This window comes from Elephas maximus, chromosome 20 (assembly GCF_024166365.1).
Source record: "Elephas maximus indicus isolate mEleMax1 chromosome 20, mEleMax1 primary haplotype, whole genome shotgun sequence".
Classification (NCBI taxonomy): Eukaryota; Metazoa; Chordata; class Mammalia; order Proboscidea; family Elephantidae; genus Elephas; species Elephas maximus.
This window is the reverse complement of record NC_064838.1, coordinates 12,138,123-12,162,502: the sequence shown is the minus strand read 5'-3', so window position 1 is coordinate 12,162,502 and position 24,380 is coordinate 12,138,123. Positions and strand designations below refer to the sequence as shown.

General features: G+C 57.0%; 2 protein-coding genes across 8 annotated transcripts; one reads left to right on the top strand and one right to left on the bottom strand.

Moving 5' to 3' along the window:
- The first annotated feature begins 1,206 nt into the window (after positions 1-1,206).
- On the top strand, positions 1,207-19,770 carry SLC4A2 (solute carrier family 4 member 2). 5 transcript variants are annotated; one of them, XM_049862464.1, is made up of 23 exons: positions 1,207-1,384; positions 3,634-3,747; positions 5,418-5,583; positions 5,730-5,971; positions 6,055-6,173; positions 7,979-8,211; positions 8,307-8,449; positions 10,015-10,195; positions 14,132-14,267; positions 14,371-14,536; positions 14,671-14,785; positions 14,910-15,094; positions 15,212-15,437; positions 15,558-15,773; positions 15,855-16,003; positions 16,432-16,626; positions 17,250-17,504; positions 17,615-17,704; positions 17,850-18,016; positions 18,446-18,699; positions 18,782-18,951; positions 19,221-19,394; positions 19,507-19,769. In XM_049862464.1, exons 2-23 carry the CDS (start codon positions 3,697-3,699, stop codon positions 19,585-19,587), a joined length of 3,714 nt encoding a protein of 1,237 aa, XP_049718421.1. In that variant the 5' UTR covers positions 1,207-1,384; positions 3,634-3,696; the 3' UTR covers positions 19,588-19,769. The 5 variants fall into 5 exon arrangements, 4 of the variants coding, with proteins under 4 accessions (XP_049718421.1, XP_049718423.1, XP_049718420.1 ...); XM_049862466.1 differs by lacking the exon at positions 1,207-1,384 and having other exon boundaries at positions 3,694-3,747; positions 19,507-19,770; XM_049862463.1 differs by lacking the exons at positions 1,207-1,384; positions 3,634-3,747 and adding an exon at positions 4,233-4,379 and having other exon boundaries at positions 19,507-19,770.
- A 75-nt stretch (positions 19,771-19,845) lies between these two features.
- FASTK (Fas activated serine/threonine kinase) lies at positions 19,846-24,346 on the bottom strand. 3 transcript variants are annotated; one of them, XM_049862467.1, is made up of 10 exons: positions 24,161-24,346; positions 22,991-23,413; positions 22,150-22,329; positions 21,845-21,984; positions 21,112-21,325; positions 20,854-21,013; positions 20,541-20,632; positions 20,322-20,457; positions 20,132-20,246; positions 19,846-20,055 (listed from the first exon to the last, which is right to left on the bottom strand). In XM_049862467.1, exons 1-10 carry the CDS (start codon positions 24,240-24,242, stop codon positions 19,948-19,950), a joined length of 1,650 nt encoding a protein of 549 aa, XP_049718424.1. In that variant the 5' UTR covers positions 24,243-24,346; the 3' UTR covers positions 19,846-19,947. The 3 variants fall into 3 exon arrangements, with proteins under 3 accessions (XP_049718424.1, XP_049718426.1, XP_049718425.1); XM_049862469.1 differs by having other exon boundaries at positions 22,991-23,970; positions 24,161-24,238; XM_049862468.1 differs by lacking the exon at positions 24,161-24,346 and adding an exon at positions 23,758-24,064.
- Between the last annotated feature and the right edge of the window lie 34 nt (positions 24,347-24,380).

Here is a 24,380-nt window from a genome sequence, read left to right as displayed (position 1 = left end):
TGGTTGCCGCGCGACAGACGGACAGGCAAAACAGATGCTGCGCTTGCAGAGGCCTGCCCTCACCCTTTGAGTAGTTGATTATAGATTTTCTTGAGCTACTCTCTAATTGCCTCATGATCGCATTCTTGAGGGCTGTGAACTGGGCGAAAGGGCCCCAAACAGCACCCCTCAGCGCTGGAGCCCGACTAGGTGCTAAACATTTATTAACTCGTATTTCCGGCATACACATTGCTGGGCTTCACCCGGTGGCCAACTAAAGAAGGAAAACCTACTCATCCGGAAGGAAAATAAATTACACACAACCCACTGCCACCGAGTCCATTCTGACTCATAGCGACCCCATCGGATTTCCGAGGTTGTAAATGTCTACCAAAGCAGACTGCCACATCTTTCTCCCGCGGAGCCGCTGGTGATTTCCAACCGCTGACCTCTTGGTTAGCAATTCATCGCTTTAGCCACTGCGCCAGCAGGGCTCTTAAGTTACACACACCAAGAAAAGTTACAAGGCTCTCTAAATGGCAGTAATGAATATGAATAAGGTTTGAATACATGTCTAGGTAGTACAGACTGGGCGACTCCCCGGGAATCGCTCCGAGGCAGCTCGGCAATGGGGGGAGTCCCGAACAAGGTGCTCTCTCCAGGGTTAGCTCAGGATAACCGGCATCCAGCCTCCAGCCGCCACTCCCTCTCTCACCGCCCCCGCCCCTGGGCGTAGAAAGGGCTCTCTTGGAGGCAGTGGGGTTTGTTTTTTCGTTTGTTAGCTTTTGCGAGGGGTGGCAAGAGAGTCTTGATTCCGATAAATTTATCATTCCATTCTTCCGCCCCGAATTTCCTGACCATCCTGTGTCTCCGTTTTCCTGCCCGCTATCTCGACCGCAAAGGGTTTGGTTTTATTCCCAGTGCGAGGCGGGCTGCTTTCGTCCCAGAGCCGCCGTAATCGCGTGGCGAGACGGCAGACCGGCCAGGCCGGAGCGGGGCCCCGGAGCCGAGCCCTGAGCGGCGGACCGCGGCCCCGGGGAGCCGCGCAGCCGGCGCACACCTCGCCCGCGCCGCTGGCGATGCCGACGCACACCGGGCCCGCGCCGCTCGCGGTGCCGACGCACACCTCGCCCGCGCCGCTCCGGGTGCCCGGCACCGCCTGGGAGCGCGCCTCCGCGCCGGCCTCTCCCCGCCTCCACCGGCGCGGCCGCGCACGTGCCCCGGAGGGCGCGCACGCAGGGGGCTGGCCTGCCCACAGCGCGGGGGAAAGTTGAGTTGCGAGAAGTTGGGAGCGGCGGGGGCGCGCCCCAGGGTGGGCACGGGGGCGTTGTCGGGAACGCGCGAGGGCGCTGGAGAAGGGGGAAAGTCCCTGAGACCCCGCGGGAGCGAAGTCCAGAGCTAGCGGGTAAGCGGAGAGGAGGTGGCGGAGGAGGGCCAGGGCCGCGGAGGGAGGAAGGGAGGGGGAAGGAAAGGGGGAACCCGGGACTCGGGGCGGGGAGGGAGTGGAAGTGGAGGAAAGGGCGGAGACTGGGGTGCGGGGAGCCAGATCTTGGGGAAAGGATGGGGAGCTGAACAGAGTGCGGGTCCGAAGCGGGATTCCGGGGTTCGCTGCTCAGAGTTCCCTAAAACAAGGGTGCCGCTCCCCCTACCACCAGAAGGGGTTAGTCTCAGAGAGGTTCCGCCAACCTTACCGACTCAGGCGGGCTCCAGACAACACCCCTCCCTTGCGACCCTCTACGTTATCCTTCAGGTCCGTCCCGGGCACCTAGCCTGGGGGTTGCCGGAGGCCTCCGCCTGGGTCCTCCGGGTTGGGAGGCGGAGCCGGGTGGGGGGGTTGCCAGGTCAGGTCAGGACAAGGGGTTAGGCTGAAGAGGGTGTAGCCGGGTGGGGATGGGAAAGATGAGCCCGGAGAGAGTTGAATCTAACTTCTGGGGGGCCGGTTTGTCCGGGTGGGGTATCCGTGTTGGCTGTGGGGGGCGGTGCTGCCTGAAATCTAGGGTCCACTTTAGCTTTTTCCTCCCGCCAGCCCCACACTGAAGAGCTGTGGAATGTGCGAATTCACTTGCGGGGCGGGGGGTGGTTAATGCCCAAGTGGGGGTCTGGGGTGCTAATCCCTTGGGCAGGGGGAGAGATGCTAATCCTCAGGGCCGGTCAGGGCTGGTCCCGGGAATGTGCCCCCACCCCGGATTATCGGCACCGACGCTCTGGACAGAAGCTGCTTTGTGTTCTCCAAAGGCGGGGGTGGGGGGTGGGGATGGGGGTGGAGGAGGGATAGGGGGAGTAAAAGGAGAAAGGGGTGGTGGAGGAGCACACTGAGGGCACAGCCTGCAGTGGGGGTGGGGCACCTGCAGGTGCTCCGGACACTCCACACCCTTCCCAGGCTGGTGCCCCCTTCCCCCAGTCCAGTGCACCTCTCCCCCACACCTGACGTGCTCTAGCTGAAGGCCTGCTGAAGTGGGGCGTGAGGAGAGTGGTCAGCTGAGTTGGAGACTTGCCAGGAATGTGTCGTCCAGGCTCTCCACCTTGGACTGACCCCCACCCCAGACCAATATTGTCTGACCCTATACTGACTGTGTCACCCGGATGTAGCCCTAAGTCGGCAACTCAACCCCTAACAACATAGTGTATTTCTACCTTCTGAGACCCTTAGAAGGTCCTGAGCTTACCTCACTCTGAATGGGTTCGCTGATTTGCACTAACTGGGTTCCCCAATTGCAGCTCTTCTGCCCCTCCTCCCCGCAGGCACACACACATAAGCACAAGGTGTCCTCCCAGACAACCCTACAGTCACGGTCAGGAGGGTGTCAGCTCTGCCGCTCAGATTTTCCTGCCCCAGGCGAGGGGAGGGATCCAGGCTGTCCCCTCACACGCCCTCTCCCAGGGTTTCCGTGCCCACCCCCTCCCAGCCCATCACGTGCCCCTCCCCCAGTATAAAGCTTTGCCTAGCTTGTGCCCGTTTTCTGTCCCTTTCTCCCTCCCACCGAGTGAGTTTAGTTAGGCTCCTGCCCCTCCCCCATGGGCCCTACTTCCCTCCCCTGCACAGAGCTCAGGGAGAGGGCACAGGGCTAAGGTGGTCCTGCCCCCTGAGCAGGGTGCTCCAGGCTGCCCCCTCTCTCGAGTCCCTTGGCTCTCTCCCTCTCCTTTCTGTCTGGGCGGCCTCCCTTCATTACCTCTCTGTTGCACTGAGAATGTGTGTCCCCTCTCCCAGTGCCCAGCCTCAGCCCTGGTTCCTCTTTCTGCCCACCATTCCCTCGGTTTCTTTCCTTGCTCCTTATCCCTCCCTGCCTGGGCTCTGTTGCTCTCTCTCCAGTGCTGGACCTTGACTTCTTGCTGCCTGAGTTTTTTGCACCCTCTCCCACCTCTGTCCCTCCTCCTCACTCTGTTTGGTTTCTGGGCACTTTGCGGGCCTCTCCCCTCAGACCTCTCCCTCTCCCATCTTTCTCTTTGTTCCTCTATTTCCTTCCTATAAACAACTCTCTTCTTTGCTCTTACCCCCTCCAAGGGCCACTCCAAGGCCCTTCATAGTCCAGAAGGTCCTGACGCAGCGACAAGACCTGTGTGGTGGCTGGTGAAGCCTCCTCCGCCTGGCCCTCGCAGGGCTGGGTGCCCTCAGGCCTGGCCCCTCTCCATGGTGACTGGTTCTCTCCTGCCCAGGTTATGCCGCCACCCTGTTGCCCTGAAAGCCGCAGCGACAGCGAAAAGGGCTAAGATTTGGCCATGAGCAGCGCCCCCCGGCGCCCCGCCTCGGGCGCAGATTCTTTCCGCACAGTGAGTATCACCTGTCCACCCTCAGGGGCTTCGCGGGACCTTAGGTGTCCCACCCTGTGGCCACAAGCCCCTCCTGCCTCAGGTCTTCAGGGACTGGGCCTAGACGAGGACCAGAGGCCGGTGTGGTGCGCGCTTATGTGTGGGGCGAGGGGCAGGGGAGCGGAGCCGGGCATTGATGGGGGGCGAGAGGGTGCTGCCATCACACCCCGGCCCCGCATGGATGGCGGTAGGGATCTGGAGACTTCCAGTCCTGGGGGAGGAGTCGCTGCTTTTTCTGTAGGTCTGTGTTTAGCCTCAGCAGGAGAGGAACTATGGGAACCCTGGATCCCTAACCCAGAGACCCCCTCCTGGCTGGCCTCAAGGGCTGCTTTCTCTAGCCGGCCCTGAGCGCTCTTAGCTGCCAGCCCCACCCCCGCCCCACGTGCTACCTGGGCCCCGCCCCCTCCCGCCCACGTGGCCTCCTCCCGACTTTCCCCGGGAGTCTAATGATTAACCCCGAGTGCCGCAGTCAGCCCCGTTATTGGTCACCTTGGCCTGCCGTGGCACGTGATTGGGAAGGGGCGCGGACAGGTGCCCTCCCCCTCCTCCCCAGGTTCACCACTGCGACCATGGACTTCCTGTTGCGGCCTCAGGTGCTGAGGGGTTCACGACCCCCCTTCCGTGCCCCGGGGCTGGCTCCTGCGCTCGCTCCCGCCCTCTCGCTCCCCGCGGGGTTGCTTCTGGGGAGAAAGGGCTGAGCGCTTGGCGGGGCCGGTTAGAGCTGCGGAGATGGGCCAGGCGGGAGCCCTCCCTAAAGAGGGCAGAAGCAAGCCCCTGAACTCCCCTTCTTCTTGTATCTGCCACCCCCCGGCTACTCCTAACCCCACCTTGGTGTCTCCCCAAGACCCGCCCTTCTTTCTGGTCCTCCTCCCCTTGCTCTTCCTGGCTTTAGCAGCTGGCACCGCCACGGAGGGGGCTCCATACCCCCGCCCTTGGAGATCCCGATGCCCTTCACGTCCAGAAGCTCTTGAGCAAATATTTGGCGGTGCCTGGAGCCGAGACCAGCAGGGGGTGGGTGGGGGGCTGGACCAAAGCTGCAGGGGCTAGGCAGCAGGCCGCTAGCTAGACTGAGCTTTCCCAAGCGCTCCTGCTGCCGCTGCTGTCGCCGCCGCTGCCGCCACTGCAGTCGCTGCCCAGCCGCTGCTGGCCGCTGCTCTGCTCCCGCAGGATGACTCAGGTGGGGGAGTGGGGGCGGGGGACGGGTGGGGTGAGGGAGCGGGCTGCGGGGCCAGCCTGGGCTCGGCGGCCCGGGTGTGCTGTGGTGAACCGGTGAACACCCAGCTCCCCCAGCAAGGTGAAGTGTAGACGTTGCCACCACCCCAGGAAGAGCTGGGTTTCAGTTTTGACTTAGGCGAATCCAGGTCGGTTAGTTCGGTGGCCTCCCTCTAGAAGTTACTTTTTGGGCTTAGCAGCTGTTCTCCCAGCCAAAGGGAATTTCAACCCCATCTGCTGTGGTAGCCACCCAGTTCACTCACCCTCCATCCAAGTTGCAACGGGGCTGGGGCATGCAGGACTTCCACAGCAGGTCCTTCATACCTGCCTGCAGCCTCCTGGGGGTACCGAGCAGAGTGGGGCTTGGGGGTGGGACTACTGGTGAGTCCCTTGTTCTGTCTCCCCCTTCTTCCTCACAGCCAGAGCCAGAGAGCCTGAGCCCTGGGACTCCCGCGTTCCCTGAGCAGGAGGAAGATGAACTTCATCGCACCCTGGGTGTGGAGCGGTTTGAGGCAATCCTACAGGAGGCCGGGTCTCGAGGCGCAGAGGAGCCAGGCCGCAGCTATGGGGAAGAAGACTTTGAGTGTAAGGGGGCTGCAGGGAGGCCTCAGGCCTGACCACCCAGCCAGGAAGGGTCAGGGTCCTGGTGGGAAGGGCTGGGGCTACAGGCCTGGATGGCAGGGGAAGAGAGGCTTTGCCTGCCTGCAGCCAAATCCCCTTTTTCCCTGCAGATCACCGTCAGTCCTCCCACCATATCCACCACCCACTGTCTACCCACCTGCCTCCGGATGCCCGCCGCCGCAAGACACCCCAGGGCCCAGGACGGAAACCTCGCAGGCGCCCTGGAGCTTCCCCCACTGGTGAAACTCCCACCATTGAGGAAGGTGAGGAAGATGAGGATGAAGCCAGTGAGGCTGAGGGGGCCCGGGCACTTCACCAGCCATCCCCTGCCTCCACACCCTCTTCGGTGCAGGTGAGTGAGGACAAAGGTCCTTGGGGGCTGTCTGCAGGGTCCCTGGGCTGGCCTAGCCTGCTAACATTCGGTCTCTGCTCTAGTTCTTTCTCCAGGAGGATGATAGCACTGACCGGAAGGCAGAAAGAACCAGTCCCTCTCCCCCTCTGCCACCGACCCACCAGGAGGCATCTCCCCGGGCTACCAAAGGGGCCCAGACTGGGTAAGCATGCCCCTTTCAGTCAGCAAGTGTCCCCAAGCAGAACCCTCCTGTGCCTGGGTCAGTGTGGGGATGTGGGGAAAAGGCCTTACAATCATCAGACTGGGGTGCAAATCCCATTGCTGCCTCACACTGGTTATCTGTCCAAGTAACTTAACTTTTCAGCGCCTTAGTTTGCTCGTCTGTAAACCAAGAACAATAGAACTTTCTCACAGGGTGGTAGTGAGGATTAAAGGGGGTGGTGTGAAGGGAGGTTTTAAGTGTTTAGCCTGGTGTGGAACAGAGGCTCCTTTTCCCCCTCCCCCTGCCGTCACCCTTCACTGGGGCTCAGAGCAGCAGGCAACATGGATCAGGGATTGGACTGGATGACCTCCAAGAGCCCTCTGGGGCCCCAAGGGTTTGAGAGAACCAGGAGACCCGCTGCTTATTTTTAGGGTGTCGCCAGTCCACTCTAGTTGGAAAGCAGATGTAGCCACGTGAAATGGCACTAGAACAGGTTATTGTGCCAGATGACCTGGTTCAAGCAGTATCAGCACCCGTGGTGATTGGTGTGTGGGGGTGTTAACCAGAGAAGGCTTCCTGGAGGAAATCACTTTGAACTAGGTCTCAAAGTCAGCCCTATCCCGTATCTGTTGTTTTCTGGGTGCCAGGCAGTGGGAAGGACTTCAGGGAAGTGAAAGACATGCCACCAGCCTCCAGGGGGTACACGGGTCTGCTGGGAGATGTGGTATGCAGTGGACTTGGGCTCATGGTGGCAGGCTCTAACTGTGGGCCAGAGCCTGGGGCTGGGGGGCTCCAGAGAAAGGCATGGCATTTAAGAAGTGGATTAGATTTATTGACTTGGCACAATGGGACAAGGGCACAGAGGGTAAATGTGCTCAGAGGAAGCCTGGCAGTGGGCGTCATGGGAGGGGGACTTGGGATGGGAGACTGGGGAGACTTTTGATGCTGGCTAAGAAGCTCTGGTGGTACAGTGGTTAAGCACTTGGTTGCTAACTGAAAGGTTGGCAGTTTGAACCCACCAACTACTCTGTGGGAGAAAAATGTGGCAATCTGCTTCTGTAAAGATTACAGCCTTGGAAACCCTGTGGGTAGTTCAACTCTGTCCTATAGGATCATTGTGAGTCAGAACTGAGTCTATAGAACGAGTTAGGTTTTTTTTTGTTTTCAAGATGCTGGGGAGAGAAATTTAGAAGTGACATGGTTAGAGTCTGGTATACCCAGGGGATGGCAGTGAGAAATAGAAGGCATTCTAGTTTGGGAAAAAGGAATAGAAGATATCATTTGTAGGGAACAGGGAATTAACAACATTCTTAACTGCCACGAGGGAAGCTGTCTACAGTTAGAGAGGCCCAATTCAGCACCCTGTATTCCACTTAATTAGAGATGTGGGACCCTGCGAACTTCCCAGTCCTTGCAGTTAGGGTGTGCCTGGGCAGGAAGGAGCAGGGACGAGCCAAGGGGACTAATGCTTAGGGACACCTGTGATGAGCTGGGCTCTGCACTGGGTACTTTCCAGAAGCTCACCTCTCTCAGCACCATATGAGGCTAGGCTTTGTGCCGTTTTTCTGTGAGCAGTTTATGTTCAGAGATGCCTTGAGTGATTGCTCGGGGTTGCGCAGCCAGTTAAGAGTGGAGTCAGGATTTAAATCCCGGCAGTCTGTTTCCACATGCACAGCACCCGAGAGGAGAGTGGCAACCAGGAGGGAATGGAGTCTGAGTGGTCCTATTCCCGGTTCCCCTGCATGGGTCCTGGTTGTGGGGAGGAGGGTGGCTTTCCCTGGCTTATGGCTGCTCTGTCTGTTCAGAGCCCAGGTGGAAGAGGTGGTGTCAGTGGCCAGCGGCACAGCAGGGGGTGACGACGGGGGTGCCTCGGGACGCCCCCTGACCAAAGCCCAGCCTGGGCATCGCAGCTACAACCTGCAGGAGAGGAGGCGTATTGGGAGCATGACCGGGGCTGAGCAGGCACTACTGCCCCGTGTCCCCACAGATGAGAGCGAGGCCCAGACCCTGGCCACGGCTGACCTAGACCTCATGAAGAGTGAGTGCTGGCGCCTGGGCCAAGCCCAGTGCTGGTGGGGAAAGGAGTAAGAGAAAAGGGGAGACCCCAACCCGGACCCTCTTCCCTCCCGTCAGGTCATCGGTTCGAGGATGTTCCTGGCGTGAGGCGGCACTTGGTGCGGAAGAATGCCAAAGGGGCTGTGCCAGGCAGCAGGGAAGGGCGAGAGCCTGGCCCTATACCTCGGGCCCGGCCCCGAACCCCCCACAAGCCCCACGAGGTACGGTTCTCTGCTTCGAGCACTTCCACTATCTCGTTAGCCATCTTTTCTGGTGAGCCCCAGTGAGCCCCGTCCGCCTACCTCAGACAAGCGGTGATCTCGGTGATCTCTTGCACAGGGTCTCGCACAGGGTTGCCACTTACGGCTGTGTGCTGCACAAGAGCACTGCATCTGAGAGGGCGCTGCCCACAGCGCTGGTGGTGGTATTTGTGCATCTTGGCCCTTTTCTGGCAGAGGGCAGCAAAGCGTTTGAGGAAGAGGAGGAGCCTTTTGCTGATTTGAACAGAGGCCTCTATGGGCTTGTGGTGGCTCCGTGTGGCACTGCATTTCATTTTCACAGTCTAGTCACCTCCCTGCTCTTATTTGATCCTCCCAACAGCCTGTGATAATGGCAGCACAGGTGGCATCTACCATAAACTGTGTGCAGTGCCTTGTCCAAGGTTACTTAGTTACTCAGTGACATACCTATGTTTGACTCCAGGCCTCTGGTCCTGAGCCCTGGCCCCTTCATTGTACTTTCTTAACCTTTTTGTTGAGGTGTAACAGACGGAATGAAGTGCATTCATGCTAAATGTACAGCTTAGTGAGGTTTTAAACCTGCCAACACTTGGATGACTACTACCTAGATGAAGACATAGAACATTTCCCACACTCGGAAAGTTCCTTCATGCCTCTTTCTAGTCAGTGTCTCTAGGAGGTAACTGCTGTGCTCTTATTCTCAGTTCATTTTTCCAGTTCTTAAATGCCTGTAGATGGAATCAGACAAAATCCCAAAACGCATATGTAAATGTCTGTATGTGTTTATATACTTCTGGACTTGATGGGACTGGGTTTGGTTTTGGGTTTGGCACTTACATAAGAGCTCTGGTGGGACAGTGGTTAAGAGCTATAAACCAAAAGGTCAGCAGTTTGAATTCACCAGATGCTCCTTGGGAACCCTACGGGGCAGTTTTGCTCTGTCCTATAGGATTGCTATGAGTCAACGTTGACTCAGTGGCAGTGGGTTTGGGTTTTTTTGTTTGTTTTCTATTTATATAAGGAACCTTGGTGGTACAATGGTTAAGTGCTTGGCTGCTAACCAGAAGCTCAGTGGTTCAAACCCACCAGCTGTTCTAGGGGAAAAAAGACCTGGCAGTCTGCCCCAGTAAAGATTAGAGCCTAGAAAAACCTATGGGGCAGTTCTGTTCTGTCACATGGGGTCTCTGTGAGTGGGAATTGATTCAGCGGCACCCAACAACAACATAATGATATGGATACAATGACCACGTATCTTGCACTCACTAGGAGCTGTGCAGCATGCTAAGTGTTTATATACTTTTCCCTTTGATCCTCGTAACAGTCCTTTGAGGTGGGTATTATTATCCCCATTTTACAGATGAGGGAAACTAAGTCTCAGGTTGGTTAGTGACTTGCCCAAGGTCCCCTGGTCTCTTAGCCTCCCAAGCCTGTGCGCTATCCACGGTGCTATTCAGGGTCATACCCGGTTCCTGCTGCCCTCTCAGGGACCAGTCCATGGGGACTCCTCTGGCTCTATGTCCTGAGACGCTGTCTTATCTCACCCAAAGGTATTTGTGGAGCTGAATGAATTGCTGTTGGACAAAAACCAAGAGCCTCAGTGGCGGGAGACAGCTCGCTGGATCAAATTTGAGGAAGATGTGGAGGAGGAGACGGAGCGCTGGGGGAAGCCCCATGTGGCTTCCCTGTCCTTCCGAAGTCTCCTGGAGCTCCGCCGAACCCTGGCCCATGGTAACTGCCCCGCATCCTGCCCAGGATGTTCCTTCTCCTAGGCCCCGATGGCCAAACAGCCCCCACATTTGTATTGTGAAACATGGCATGTAATGTCACCAGCGGCCAGGAAGCAGCGTCTCATCTCCATGAGGTACTCAGCCTGCCTGTCAGGGTCCTTTGTTCAATGATTTCAGAGCAGGATTCACACAAATATCTCTTATTGAGCACTTTGAGGAGCTTCTTAGGGGTATTTTCAGATAACTGAAGCTGATGTGTTTTGGGTGCTGACATTTTTAAACAGTTTTGATGGAGAGCATTTTGAAAGGCTTGGCAGGTCTCATGGCCATCTTCTTAGAGAGACCCTGGAGAATGTGATCTACCCTGTAGGGCTGTTTAAACTTCACTAAACGACCATAGACTGCAGGGATTTTGAGCTGTTGGTCTGATGTTTCTGCTGTTCTCCTGTTTCCTCTTTCCCATTGGGTTCTCACTCACTCCCTGCAGCTGTCAGAAGGCCGGTTTCTAAGCAGATGAGGGGTGGGAAACCTCCTGTTAGAGTTGTTTCCAAACTAAGAATAAATAGGCTCTGAGTGAGGCCTGAGGGCTTGTCTGGAGGTTAAGTGCCAGCGCTTCATCACTAGGCTTTGTGAGCTTCTCTCTGTTCTGGGGCTGTTGGTTTTGTGTTCTTTGGTTCTGTGTTCCTGAAAGTTGACCTTGTCAGTAGATGCCTTGGTAACTTTTTTTTCTATCATGATAAAATACAATTCACAAAAAAATTGCTGTTTTATCCACTCTTAAATGCACAATTCAGTGACATTAATCCCATTCACCATGCTGTGCGAGTCATCACTATTTCTAAAAGTTTTCTATCACCCCAAACAGGAACCCAGTACCCCTTAAGCAATGACTCCCCATTTTCTCCTCCCTCCCAGCCCCGGTAACTGCTAATAAACTTTGTTCTCCATACACTTGCCTATTCCAGACACGTCATATGAGTGCGCTCGTACGATACCTGTCAGTTTGTGACTGACTGATTTCAGTCAGCGCGATGGTTTTACGATTCACTCGTGTCATAGCATGTGTCAGGACCTCATTTCTCCTCATGGCTGAGTAATATTTCATTGCATGTCTGTCCCCCGTTTTGTTGATCATTTATCTGTTGGTGGACACTTTAGGTTGTTTCTACCTTTTGGCTGTTGGAAAAGTGCTGCAGTGAACACTGGTGTACATCTCTCTGTTGGAGCTCTTGCTTTAAAACCTGTTGGTTATGTACATAGGAGTGGAATTGCTGGGTCCTGTGTTAATTCTGTGTGTAACTCTTTGGGAAACTGCCATACTGTTTTCGACAATGGCAGCACCAATCTACATTCCCACCAGCAATGCATGGGGGTCCAGCTTCTCCACATCCTCACCAACGCTTGTTAGTTTTCTTTTTTCTGTGAATAGCTATCCTAGTGGAAGTGGAGTAGTATCTCACTGTGGTTTTGATTTGCATTTCCCAAATGATTAAGTGCTCAACTACTGGCCAAAAGGTTGACAGCTCAAACCCACCCAGACGAGCTTGGAAGACAGGTCTGGTGATATGCTTCCAAAAGGTCACATCCTAGGGAGCAGTCTGTGCTGCACACATGGGGTCACCCTGAGTCAAACTGACTTGACAGCAACTAACAACAACAAGCAGTAGCTAATAACGTTGAGCATCTTTTCATGTGCTTATCGGACATTTGTGTATCTTCTCAGAGAAATGTCTGCTCAAGTCCCTTGCCCATTTTTTAATTCGGTTGTTTGTCTTTTTGATGTTGAGTTTTTTAAGCTCTTTATAAATTCCAGGTATTAAACTCTTATCAGATATATGGTTACCAACCATTTTTTCCTATCCTATAGGCTCTCACTTCACTTTCTCAGTGAAGTCCTGTGATGCACAACAGTTCTTAATTTTGATGAAGTCCATTTTTTCTATTTTGTCTTTTGTTGCTTGTGCTTTTGGTGTTGCGCAAACCAGTACAGGGAGACTAAGATCACCCACTTCTGACACCAGATTGTGTGGTGGATAACAAGTCCCACCACACACTTCACCTGTGTCATATGGAAATCTCAGTTTCTCTTCCCTGTTCAGTTCAGACCCCAACTGCCCAGGCAGCCCTTCTCTCTCTCATCCCTATCCACCCAGGGCTACGTCAGCAAGTACTGGCCACAAGCCAGTACCACATGACGCCCTCCACTCCAGACCAGCTGGCCCCAAATTTGGGGATTTCCTCTACCCGCTCAGGGTACCAGCTGCGAGCCTGGGAGTCCGCATGGCTCCCTCCACTTCAGACCAGCCGACTCCCCCTGCTCCTTTGGGTCCCATAATTTGCTAGAATGACTCACAGAGCTCACAGGTGATACTATCTATACTTGCAACAACAGCTTTACTGTAACAAAAAAGGATACAAATGAGGAGACAGATAGGGTAAGGTCTGGGAGGGGTCACAGCGTGGAGCTTCCATGTCCCAAAGAGCGACACGCTACCCTCTCCTGTGCGTGGTCACCAATCAGGAAGCCCCATCTGAGAACCCATGTTCAGGGGTCTTACCAGCCTCCCAACATGGCCACGATAGAAGCTTAGTCAGCCTCAGGCTCCCAGGTGGACCCTCTTGGTTTGGTCAGCCCCTGCTCATTAGCCTCAGGTGTTGGTGCAGCTAAAAAGGACTGAGAACAAAGGCCAAATAGTGATTCCACACCTTGGAGGTGTCATATCTAAGAATCCATTGTTGAAAACTAGGTCCCAAAACATTACTCCTATGTTTTCTTCAAAGAGTTTCATGGTTTTAGTTTTTACATTTAGGTCCTTGATCTATTTTGAGTTAATTTTTGTATATCGTGTGAGGTCTGGATCCAAGTTCATCTTTTGCATTTGGCTATCCACTTGTCCCAGCACCACTTATTGAAGAGATTATTCTTTCCCCATTGAATGGACTTAGCACCTTTGTTGAAAATCAGTTGACCATAAGTGTATGGGTTTATTTCTGAACTCTCACTTCTATTCCATTGATCTCTGTGTCTATCTCTGTACCAGTACCAGACTGTTGATTACTGCAGCGTTATAGTACATTTTGAAATTGGGAAGTGTGAGTTCTCGAACTTTTCTTTTTCAAGATTGTTTTGGCTGTTTGGGGCCCCTTATAATTCCACCAGGAAACCCTGGTGGCATAGTCGTTAAGACCTACGGCTGCTAACCAAAAGGTTGACGGTTCAAATCCCTCAGGCACTCCTTGGAAACCCTATGAGGCAGTTCAGCTCTGTCTTACAGGGTCGTTACGAGTTGAAATTGACTTGACGGCAGTGAGTTTTTTTTTTTTTTTTTTTTTCCATAATTCCATATGAATTTGAGGATTGACTATCTTAGTAACTTTTGAAGGGACTTTCATTTCTCTGTGAAATGGCAGCTGTAGAGCAGTGACCAGGCGGAAAGAGTCTAGACACTATCCAGTGAATAGTTGTTGAGCTTGGGGAACTGAAGGGGTATTCGAGAAGCCTGCGGTAGGGAGGGGATCTCTTCATATGGCTCAATAGCCACCATTTGGACAAGGCCACAGACGAGCCGTGTCTTGTTCCAGAGGACAGAGCCAGACCCCAGAGTGGACAGTGGTCTGAGAGAGGCGTTGTGCGGTGGACTCAGAGGAAGACCTTTAACATGAGGAGCAGTTCAGCCGGGGTGGGCTCCCTGGGGAGTCCCTGTTGAAGGGATCGCTGGAGGAAGTTGGCCTCGTGACCTCTCTGATAATTGAGCTTATAGTATTCCTGTGGAGTGGATGGGCATAGGGAGAAACTGAAGCCAGAGAGCAATGTGACTTGGACTTTGGCAGCAGAACAGGATTACAGCCCGCTGGACCACACTTACCTGGCCACTCCCTGTCCTGACCTTGTTTTGGATCTAGGGACCATGGCCCCTCCATTCTGTCTTTATTTCAGGGGCTGTGCTCTTGGACCTGGACCAGCAGACACTGCCTGGCATAGCCCACCAGGTGGTGGAGCAGATGGTCATTTCTGATCAGATCAAGGCCGAGGATAGAGCCAACGTGTTGCGGGCCCTGCTCCTGAAACACAGGTGAGGCCCTGCCCAGAGAGCATCCTTTTCATCCTCTCCCTAACCCTGTCCCCAGCCTCCAGCCCTTTGCCCTTCTTAACCTCACTGCCCTCTGCCCCACCAGCCACCCAAGTGATGAGAAGGACTTCTCCTTCCCCCGCAACATCTCAGCTGGCTCCCTGGGCTCCCTGCTGGGTCATCACCATGGCCAGGGGGTGGAGAGTGACCCCCATGTCACTGAGCCTCTCATTGGAGGTGTTCCTGAGACCCGGTTGGAGGTGGAGCGAGAGGTGAGGGGAAGACACAGCCCAGCCTGGCCTGGTCCTGGCTGCCGCAGGCTAGCTGCAGGACTGCGAGCTGGCCCGGGAGGTGCACAAAAGGATGGGGCCTGGCTGGGTTGAGCTCTGCTTTCCTCTTCCCTCAGCGAGAGCTGCTCCCTCCAGCCCCACCTGCCGGCATCACTCGTTCCAAGTCCAAGCATGAGCTGAAGCTGCTGGAGAAGATCCCTGAGAATGCAGAAGCAACCGTGGTACTTGTGGGTATGTGGGGCAAGTCTTAGGGGTAGGGGCGGGCTTGGCGCTGGGCCTTCAGGCCTGGGCTTTGCGGAACCCCCAGCCTGCTGCCTTGCTGCCCTGGTCTTGCCCATGAGGCCCACCTCCCTAGGGTGCGTGGAGTTCCTGTCCCGCCCCACCATGGCCTTTGTGCGGCTGCGGGAGGCGGTGGAGCTGGACGCAGTGCTCGAGGTGCCCGTGCCCGTGCGCTTCCTCTTCTTGCTGCTGGGCCCAAGCAGTGCCAACATGGACTACCACGAGATCGGCCGCTCAATTTCCACCCTCATGTCTGACAAGGTCAGCTTGCCCTCCTCCCCAGGCACCACATGCCCCTCCACGCCTTGCCCAGCCTCAGGGTCCCAAGCCCCTTGCCCTGCTGTCTCTGCCCCACTGACGCTTGCCGTGCTTTGGCAGCAATTCCACGAGGCTGCCTACCTGGCAGATGAGCGGGAAGACCTGCTGAGCGCCATCAATGCTTTCCTGGACTGCAGCGTGGTGCTGCCTCCATCTGAGGTGCAGGGCGAGGAACTGCTGCGCTCTGTGGCTCACTTCCAGCGCCAGATGCTCAAAAAGCGGGAGGAACAGTGCCGGCTGTTGCCCCCTGGGGCTGGCCTGGAGCCCAAGTCTGCCCAAGACAAGGGTACGGGCCGGGGCAGGGCCTGGGTCTGGCCGAGCTGCCGTGGGGGTGGGGCGGGGGCCCTGCCTCAGGGCTGCCATGGGGAGGACTCCGCCAGGGCCCTGATGGAGGCCTGGGTTGCAGCGCTCCTGCAGATGGTAGAGGCAGTAGGCACAGCTGAAGACGATCCCCTTCAGCGGACAGGCCGGCCCTTTGGGGGCCTGATCCGTGATGTGCAACGCCGTTACCCCCACTATCTGAGTGACTTCCGAGACGCACTCGACCCCCAGTGCCTGGCTGCTGTCATCTTCATCTACTTTGCTGCCCTGTCTCCTGCCATCACCTTTGGTGGACTACTTGGTAGGGAGAGGCTTTGAGTGGGTGGGAGGGTGGGCCACACAGGGCTTAGGCTGACCGACCCTGGGCTGGTTCTGCCCCCAGGAGAGAAGACCCAAGACCTGATTGGGGTATCAGAGCTGATCATGTCCACAGCACTCCAGGGCGTGATCTTCTGCCTGCTAGGGGCTCAGCCGCTGCTAGTGATCGGCTTCTCGGGGCCACTGCTGGTCTTTGAGGAGGCTTTCTTTTCTGTAAGAATCCAGCAGGGTGTCCAGAGCCTGCTCTGGGGCTTCCCCTCCCTTTCCCTAGACCCTGTACCCTAAGTATTTCCCTCCCTTCTCCCGCCAACCCCAGTCTATAGCTCTTGGCCTGACCAGAGCCCCCGCCACAGTTATCTCATCCTCCACCCAAAACCTTGGGCCTGACTGGACTGCCCCCCTAGTTACCCACATCCCCCCAAACTCTGCGCCTGACTGGACTCCCCCCCAGTAATCCACCCCCAATACGCTGGGTCTGACTGGACCCCCCCCCCATTATCTTCTCCTCCATACTCTGAGCCTGACTGGATCCCCCATCCTAGTTATCTTATTCCCTCACCCTATACTATAGGCCTGACTGGACCCCCCAGCCCCTTCCCACCCCATAGCTCTGGGCCTGACTGGACCCCCTTGTACCCCAGTTCTGTAGCAGCAACAACCTGGAGTACCTGGTAGGCCGCGTGTGGATTGGCTTCTGGCTGGTGCTTCTGGCCCTGCTCATGGTGGCCCTGGAGGGCAGCTTCCTGGTGCGCTTTGTCTCCCGTTTCACTCAGGAGATCTTTGCCTTCCTCATCTCTCTCATCTTCATCTACGAGACGTTCTACAAGCTGATTAAGGTGGGCAGGCCCCGCCGAGAACTGGACGGGGGTTCAGGATGAGAGGGCGCCAGGTGGAATCCTGTGCCTTCTGTCCGTCCTTGCCTCCAGATTCAAGGCCAGGCTGGTGCAGAACTCCCCTGGGACTGCAGTCTCATGGCTCGCACAAAGTCAGGGCCTCTTCTTCCTCCTGCCCCCGCCACCTCCCTGTCTCTAGCACACACACTGGGGTTTCAGGTCAATCTTTTAAAAATGAACTGCTGTAGTAACCTGGGTAACACATGCTTTTGTTAAGCTCCAAGCAGTACAGAAGTGCCCAGAGGCGGTACCCATGGTCACAGTTGGGCATATTACCCACATCTGTCTGATTGGCTTATGAGGACACCTTCTCCCCCAGGTCCCCTGTGCCGGGTGTCCTCCTTTCTTCAGGGTCCAGCTAGAGCCACACTGCCCTGCTGCCTTCCTGAAGCAGGCCCTCCCCAGTTCCCCCCTACCCCCAGCCCTCTTAAGCCCACATTGCCCTGTGCCACATTGGCTCTGTGGCCTGCCTGCCCCTGCCGTGCCCTGCCCTCACTCCTGGCGCACAGCTGAGCCATGCTGTGGTCTCTCACTGATGGAGTCTTTTGTGGCCCTCCTCCCCCCAGATCTTCCAGGAGCACCCACTCCACGGCTGCTCAGTCTCCAACAGCTCAGAGTCCGACAGTGGCGAGAATAAGACATGGGCTGGGGCAGGAGCAACGCTGGGGCCGGGCAACGGGAGCTCAGCTGGGCAGTCTGGGCAGGGGAGGCCCCGGGGCCAGCCCAACACGGCTCTGCTGTCGCTGGTGCTCATGGCCGGCACCTTCTTCATCGCCTTTTTCCTCCGCAAATTCAAGAACAGCCGGTTTTTCCCTGGCCGGGTGTGTGGGGTTGAAGGCTGGAGGGAGGGGAAGTGAGGGTAGGAGGGGTGAGCAAAGAAAGGGGTGGGCTGCAGTGGGGGAGGAGGCCTCTGAGCAGTTCCTGCCCTCAGATCCGGCGGGTGATCGGGGACTTTGGGGTGCCCATTGCAATCCTCGTCATGGTGCTTGTGGATTACAGTATTCGGGACACCTACACACAGGTAAGGTGTAACTGCGTAGCCGGAAGGATGCACTGCCTGGCACTCAGCTGCTCCCACGCATCCCCCAAGCCCAGAGCCTCTCGTGAAGCTAGGTGGGCACAGCCTTTCCACTGTGCCCTCCCCCATCTTGTTCTCTGCCCTGCAGAAGCTGAGCGTGCCCAGTGGGTTCTCGGTGACAGCGCCAGAAAAACGGGGCTGGGTCATCAATCCCCTGGGAGAGACGAGCCCCTTCCCTGTGTGGATGATGGTTGCAAGCCTGCTGCCTGCCATCCTGGTCTTCATCCTCATCTTCATGGAGACTCAGATCACCACGTGAGTTGCCCTCCTGGAGGGGGGAGGGGGCTGCACAGACAGGACAGGAATGACTGGGCGTGCAAGTGGACAGGGCCCCTGGGCGGGCTGTAGGACCCAGCGTGGGAGCCTACGGACCTTAGAGGGCCTGGGTGCAGGCTGGCTGCTGGAGTTGGTTTTGTAGACAGTGTATAGCATTCCCTAGCACGTGTGAGCATGACAGCGAGTGTTGTGAGGGGACAGAGTAGAGGCCAGGAGGCCAGCCTAGCAGTGCCTGGTGGGGCTCTGTGGTCAGGGGGTGATTACGCTGGCCCAGGGCAGTGGGCATGAACAGGGACCACCAGGTCCCCAAACAGGCAGGAGGTGACTGGCTGGAGCTCTGGGAAGAAAAGGTGGTCAGCCGAGCCAGCGCCGCAGCTGGTCACCGTGCAGGCGCCCTCTTGCCCCCAGGCTGATCATCTCCAAGAAGGAGCGCATGCTGCAGAAGGGCTCCGGCTTCCACCTGGACCTGCTCCTCATCGTGGCCATGGGTGGCATTTGCGCCCTCTTTGGCCTGCCCTGGTTGGCTGCTGCCACCGTCCGCTCCGTCACACATGCCAATGCACTCACTGTCATGAGCAAGGCAGTGGCGCCTGGGGACAAGCCCAAAATTCAGGAGGTCAAGGAGCAGCGGGTGACAGGGCTGCTGGTTGCCTTGCTCGTGGGTATGTTTGCCTCTTGCCCACCCTTCTTAGTGGAGGCCCTGGCAGGAGGGGAACCCTGGACCCACTGCTTCTCCTCCCCTAGGCCTCTCCATGGTTATCGGAGATCTGCTTCGGCAGATACCGCTGGCCGTGCTCTTTGGAATTTTCCTGTACATGGGAGTTACCTCTCTTAACGGGATCCAGTTCTATGAACGGCTGCATCTGCTGCTTATGCCGCCCAAACACCACCCAGATGTCCCCTATGTCAAGAAGGTGAGACCCCTCTAGGAAGGGACCCCCAGGCCTCCGCCTATCCTGGTCTACCCACCCTCCAGCCCCATCTCCCTACGTCAGTCCGCCATCATCTGCTGTCTGTGCTGTGCAGCCTGGGCTCTGGTAAGCACCCAGAAGGTGCCTCCTTCCCCACCTCCGCCTGAGTCCTCCGCTTTGTCACAGCCTGGACATCATCTCCAGGGATTGTGGCCAGAGGCTCCTGGAGAAGCCCGAACTCATCAGTCTCCATTCCACCCTCCTGCCACCAGGTTCGGACCCTCCGTATGCACCTGTTCACAGCCCTGCAGCTGCTGTGCCTGGCCCTGCTCTGGGCTGTCATGTCCACAGCTGCCTCCCTGGCCTTCCCCTTCATCCTCATCCTCACAGTGCCGCTCCGCATGGTGGTGCTTACCCGCATCTTCACCGAGCGAGAGATGAAATGTGTAAGGACATCTTCCCTTTCTCCCTTCCATTCACGTGTCCCCTCCCTCCTGTGGTCCTGAGCAATGTCCTGACCAGGGACAGCTTCCTGAAACCCACCCTCCTTCCCTACAGCTGGATGCAAATGAGGCGGAGCCGGTGTTTGACGAGCGGGAGGGTGTGGATGAGTACAACGAGATGCCCATGCCTGTGTAGCTGCTGGCTGCAGGGACCAGTCTGAGGGACCAGTCCGAGGGATTGATGGACAGAGGGACCAGGGGCTGGGGGGATGGGTCTTGCCACCCCCTCCCTCCTCATTTTTATTTAAGTGAATAATTTAAAGTCCCCACCCCCGCAGTAAAGTACTTCGGGCCCCCACCTATCCCTGGCCTTTTGTCTCTGTATGAGGGGGGCATGAATGGAAAAGAGGTGGGGAACCCAGTCCCCTCTCTGTCCCAGAAACCAGACAAGCTATGGGGAAGGAAAGGGACTTTTAATGAGAACCAAAACAGGGGAGCCAAAGTGCAAATTGTCTGCCCCCCATGGGGGGGCCATCCGAACCCACTGTGCTTCCCCTCAACCCCCTTCAGGCCCCCATCGGAGACCCAAGGCTTGGAGCTTCTGCCTCAGGTAGCTCTTCAGCTGGGGCAGGCCTCTCTGTGACTCCAGTTCCTCAAAGGGCAGCTGTGGAGACAGGCAGGGTTACCAGCGAGGCCTGAGGGGCCAGAGTCACAAAGGGCAGGGCAGGGGTGACTCTCACCGGCAGGAGCTGGTAGCCAATCAGGCCAAGGTGCCGCTCCCTTAGGGCCCGAGAGCCCAGCAGCACCCTGCTGTCGCGGCAGAAATGCCAGCGCTCCCGCAGTATCAGCAGCACCCTGGAGGGAAGCGGGCAAGAGTCAGGGGCAGCAAGTCCATGAGGGCAGGTGGCCCTCCCACCCTGCTTCCCTTACCTTTGGGTAGAGTCTTGGGTAGTGGGGTTCCAGGCAGCCTGGCTTTGAAGGCAGGACCTTGGTGGGTATGGTAAGAAGGGGTCCTGGGTCCTCACAGGAAGCACAGCACCATTACTGCTTACACACAGCAGGAAGTCTGCAGAGAGTGAGAGGGGCCACCAACCCTAAGCCAGGGTCCCATCTGCTCCCCAGGCCTGCTGCCCACCCACTTGTGCTCACCTGTGCAATAGCCTGGAGGCACAGTCAGGTCCTGGCGATACTTCTCCTCCCCCAGCAGCTGGCGCAGCCCCTCGGCTACTATGTCCTTGTGACTGAGGGGAAGAAACATGGATCGCGGGAAGGCCCTGGGCTCTCCCCCGAGCTGCCTTGGTCTAGCTCTGTGAACTGGGCAAATCCCTTTGGTGACTCAGGCCCACTGTCTTTTTGTGACTGCCTTTTGTTAGGCAGCTAGGACGGTTCACGGTCCCTTTGCTTTTGCTACTCTTGGCTTCAGGGCTGGTTCCCTTCCCTTGCCCCCAGTTGCCCCATCCACCTGTACTTGGAGCGGGCACGGTCGGTGATGAGCGGCTGGGGGAAGATGGGCACTTGCTGCCTCCGGGGAAGGCGGGGACCCCGGTATCCTGGGAGCTCCAGCTCCACAGCCGTGTCGAGCAGGGAGAGGTAGCGACGCACAATCAGAGCGTAAGGTGTGTCTAGGGGAAAGCAGGGGCTGGGCACACTGGGCTGCCGCTCCCTCTCCCTGCTCTCCTCACCACTGCCCTTGGGCCAGCCAGCCACCCTGTCTGCATACCACTGACGTGGTCGATGAAACCTGGTGAGAAGACAAAGTGCAGGGCTCTGAAGGGCAGGCACTGCAGCTGACACAGTGACATCAAGATGTTGACAGTGGCCAGGGGTGCCATCCCTGCTTCCCGAGCCAGGATCCTCTCAAGACAGGGCATAAACTGTTGTTCCAGAGGCAAGTAGTTCAGCCGCCCAAAGGGCAGGACCAACTTCTGTACCACCTGTTGAGGAAAAGCAGTGCTTTACACAGCCGCAGTTACCCAGTGTCTTTTATGAACTGAAATTTAGGGAGCCTTGGTCCTCAAGCTTATAACGTAGTTGTGGAGGCAGACCCCATGCCTCTGCCCCCAACATAACACACCAGAAGTTAAGAGTATAAATTAAGAGTATAAGCAGTTTCTTGAGTCCCATATGATTAATCACCAGAGAGAAAAATCACTGTGGGGTCTGACCCTGATGACTTCAAAGGAGCGGGATCAATGAAGTCAAGATGGTGTTGAGTGCTTTGAAAAACTGCGAAGCACTGAGCACTCTGGTGCTTACGCTAAGTCAGACAGGCCAAGGAAAGGGTGTGAGCCAAGGTGGAAGCTCCAGGGCATTGAGCAGAGCAGCCTAGTGGGGGTAAACTGGCTGTAGGAAAAAAGGGCAATAAATCTGGACGGGGCTGGGCAGAGCTGGCCTGATAGTGGCTGAGAATGACCACAGTGAGAGGAGCAGGAAAGGGTGGGAGGCAATCCCACCTTGCTGTTGAGCTGGGCTTCCTGGACCACCAGGAAGTGGGCAATGGCTTCCAGAAGCTGGGGCTCCCGCAACCGGTGCCGAGCCAGGTGCTGGGCCAGGAGCACCATTACGTGAGGAGTTAGTTCCTCTGGCCTTGCCTCTGTGAAGAACAGCCTATCACGCTGGACTCTCAGGCCAGACCTCCAATCAGCTATGTTCCTACTCAGCCCAGACAACGCCATCACTGTCTCCGCCTCCTCAGCCCTTACCCCCCGACCCCCGCCACCTCCCCATCCCACCTGCCTTTAACTCCCCCGTCCAGCACCTGCCAGGCTGTGGATCAGATGCTGCTGTGGATGCCGCAGGAAATGGGGGCAGCTCAGAGCAGCTTCCAACCTCTGCCCACCACGAAGGACAGGCTGCAGAGGGGGAGGTGGCTTTGGGGGGAGACGGAACTTTCGCTCCTGCTCCAGGGCAGTCACCAAGGGCCCATCTGACGGAAAGCCTGAGGGAGAGGTTCAGAGGAGGCAGTCGTGGAATAGGGTTCTGCTCTGTCCTAATCCTGGGGTTAAGTTAGTGGATTCCCCTTTCTCATCTCCATTTCCTGATCTGGATGGTTGCTATAGTTTAAGCGGAAACACTAAACCAAAAAAACCAAACCCATTGCCGTCAAGTCGATTCTGACTCATAGTGACCCTACAGGATAGAGCAGAACTGCCCCATAGGGTTTCCGAAGAGCATCTGGTGGATTCTAACGGCCAACCTTTTGGTTAGCAGCCTGAACTCTTAATCACTGCACCACCAGGGCTCCTGGAGGGATGTAAAACACCATGGAAACATGTTAGTACAGCCTGTGCGGGAAGCTCTTATACAAAAAGGGCAAACAAGTTCTCATCTCATGCAATTATGACAAATTTTAGTGGCTTACTAGAGCACTACATTAAAGGGAATCTAGGTGGTGCCCCCCAAGCTGGAAAGAATGCTGTTTGACTCCTGACATCCATGTGGATAGAGAAGGGAAAGCAGCAGCCAGTGTGCCAGGGTATTTGCCATTCCTGGGCAAAAAGCCTAGAAGGTTAATTCTGTCTTAATCTTGGGTCCTCTACTTTTCCGTTAACTCCCCCTCACCCACCCACCAGAGACATCCTCCTCAAGCCTCTCCTCACCAAGTAAGACTGCAAGGTGCAGACACACATGGATGGTGTCAATGTCAAAGGAGGGACAGTTTCGGATGATGAGCTGACTCAAGTCCTGCAGTGTGACCTGCTCCACAGGAGGGGGTCCTGGCCGAGGCCCCAAGAGCTGGCCCAAACGACGGAGCGCCACAGGGTAGTGGTGGGCGCGCACCTTGGTGGGGTTCTGGCCCAGCCAGCGTAGTAGCTCCCCAGGGCTCCTCGCCTGTTCCAGAAGCCGCTGCAGCCCCTGCACGGGACCCGCATGGGGGCCTCCTCCAGATGGCCGGTCCCCCCACTTGCTGGGCCCCAGACAGCAGGGCTGTAATGGTGGGAGAAGCAGCAGACCAGAGAGCCGAGCAGAGGAGGCCTGGGCAGAAAGCAGGACTCGAAGCATGGAGTTGGGTGATGGAGACCCTGAGGGGCGGCCCAAAAAAGGGGGTGAGGTTTTCTCCGAAGGGGAGAAAGATCTGCTATCTACTCCTTACCTCACTCCCCATCCAGAGGGACCTGGCGCAGAGTGGCCCAGACCCAGACTCCTGGCCACCCTTCAGTGTTGACTGCTCTAAGTCTTCCCCACCCCGCCCCTCTTACTCCTGCGAAACCGGGTAGTGCTCTCAAAGCAGTGCCATTTACAAAGCACTTTCACATGCGTCATCTCCTCTGATCCTCCTTACAAGCCTACGAGCTAAGCAGGGCTGCCACTATCTTCGCGATTTCACAGATGAAGAGACCACGGCCGAGAGAGACAACAGGCTTACCCCCGAGGTCATATATCGGGTTGGTGGTCGCGCCCAGTCTGGAGCCCTGGTCAGCCCGTCCACACGTCCCCCCGACGGAGGCGACGGCGGCACAGAGGGTGGAACGCGCGGGCTTTGCAGTCGGATGGTCCTGGGTTCCATGCTAGGCGCTCCCGCTTACCAGCTATGTGACCTTGGGCAAATGGCTTCGTCTCTCTACCTAAGTCTCCTTACCTGTGAAATGAGAATGCAGCGCCCACCTGGCGGGGCGCCTGTGGAGCCCGAGTGCCCAGCTTTGCAGTGGCGCCGAGTTGGAAACGTCAGGGCCCGCACGCCCACCCAGGCCTCGGGAGACCACCGTCACGGCTGCAAACACGAATCCCGCCCCGCTCCCTCGTCCCACCCTAACAGGCGCCACCCCTACATGGCTCCCCAGGCCCCGCGCAGATCGCTCCCTCAGTCGGTCTCGGGGCCCGGGAGCCGGGCTCCCCCCGCGGCCTCCTCATCCGCGGGCTGCCGAGTCCGCCATCTTCCCAGCAGCCCCAGCACCGCCGCCCCGGTCGCCAATCCCAGCTAGGTCCTCAGACCGCAAGGACGTGGCTCCCGTCAGGCCCTGCGCGCCCGGGCGCCTCGAGCCCCGCCCC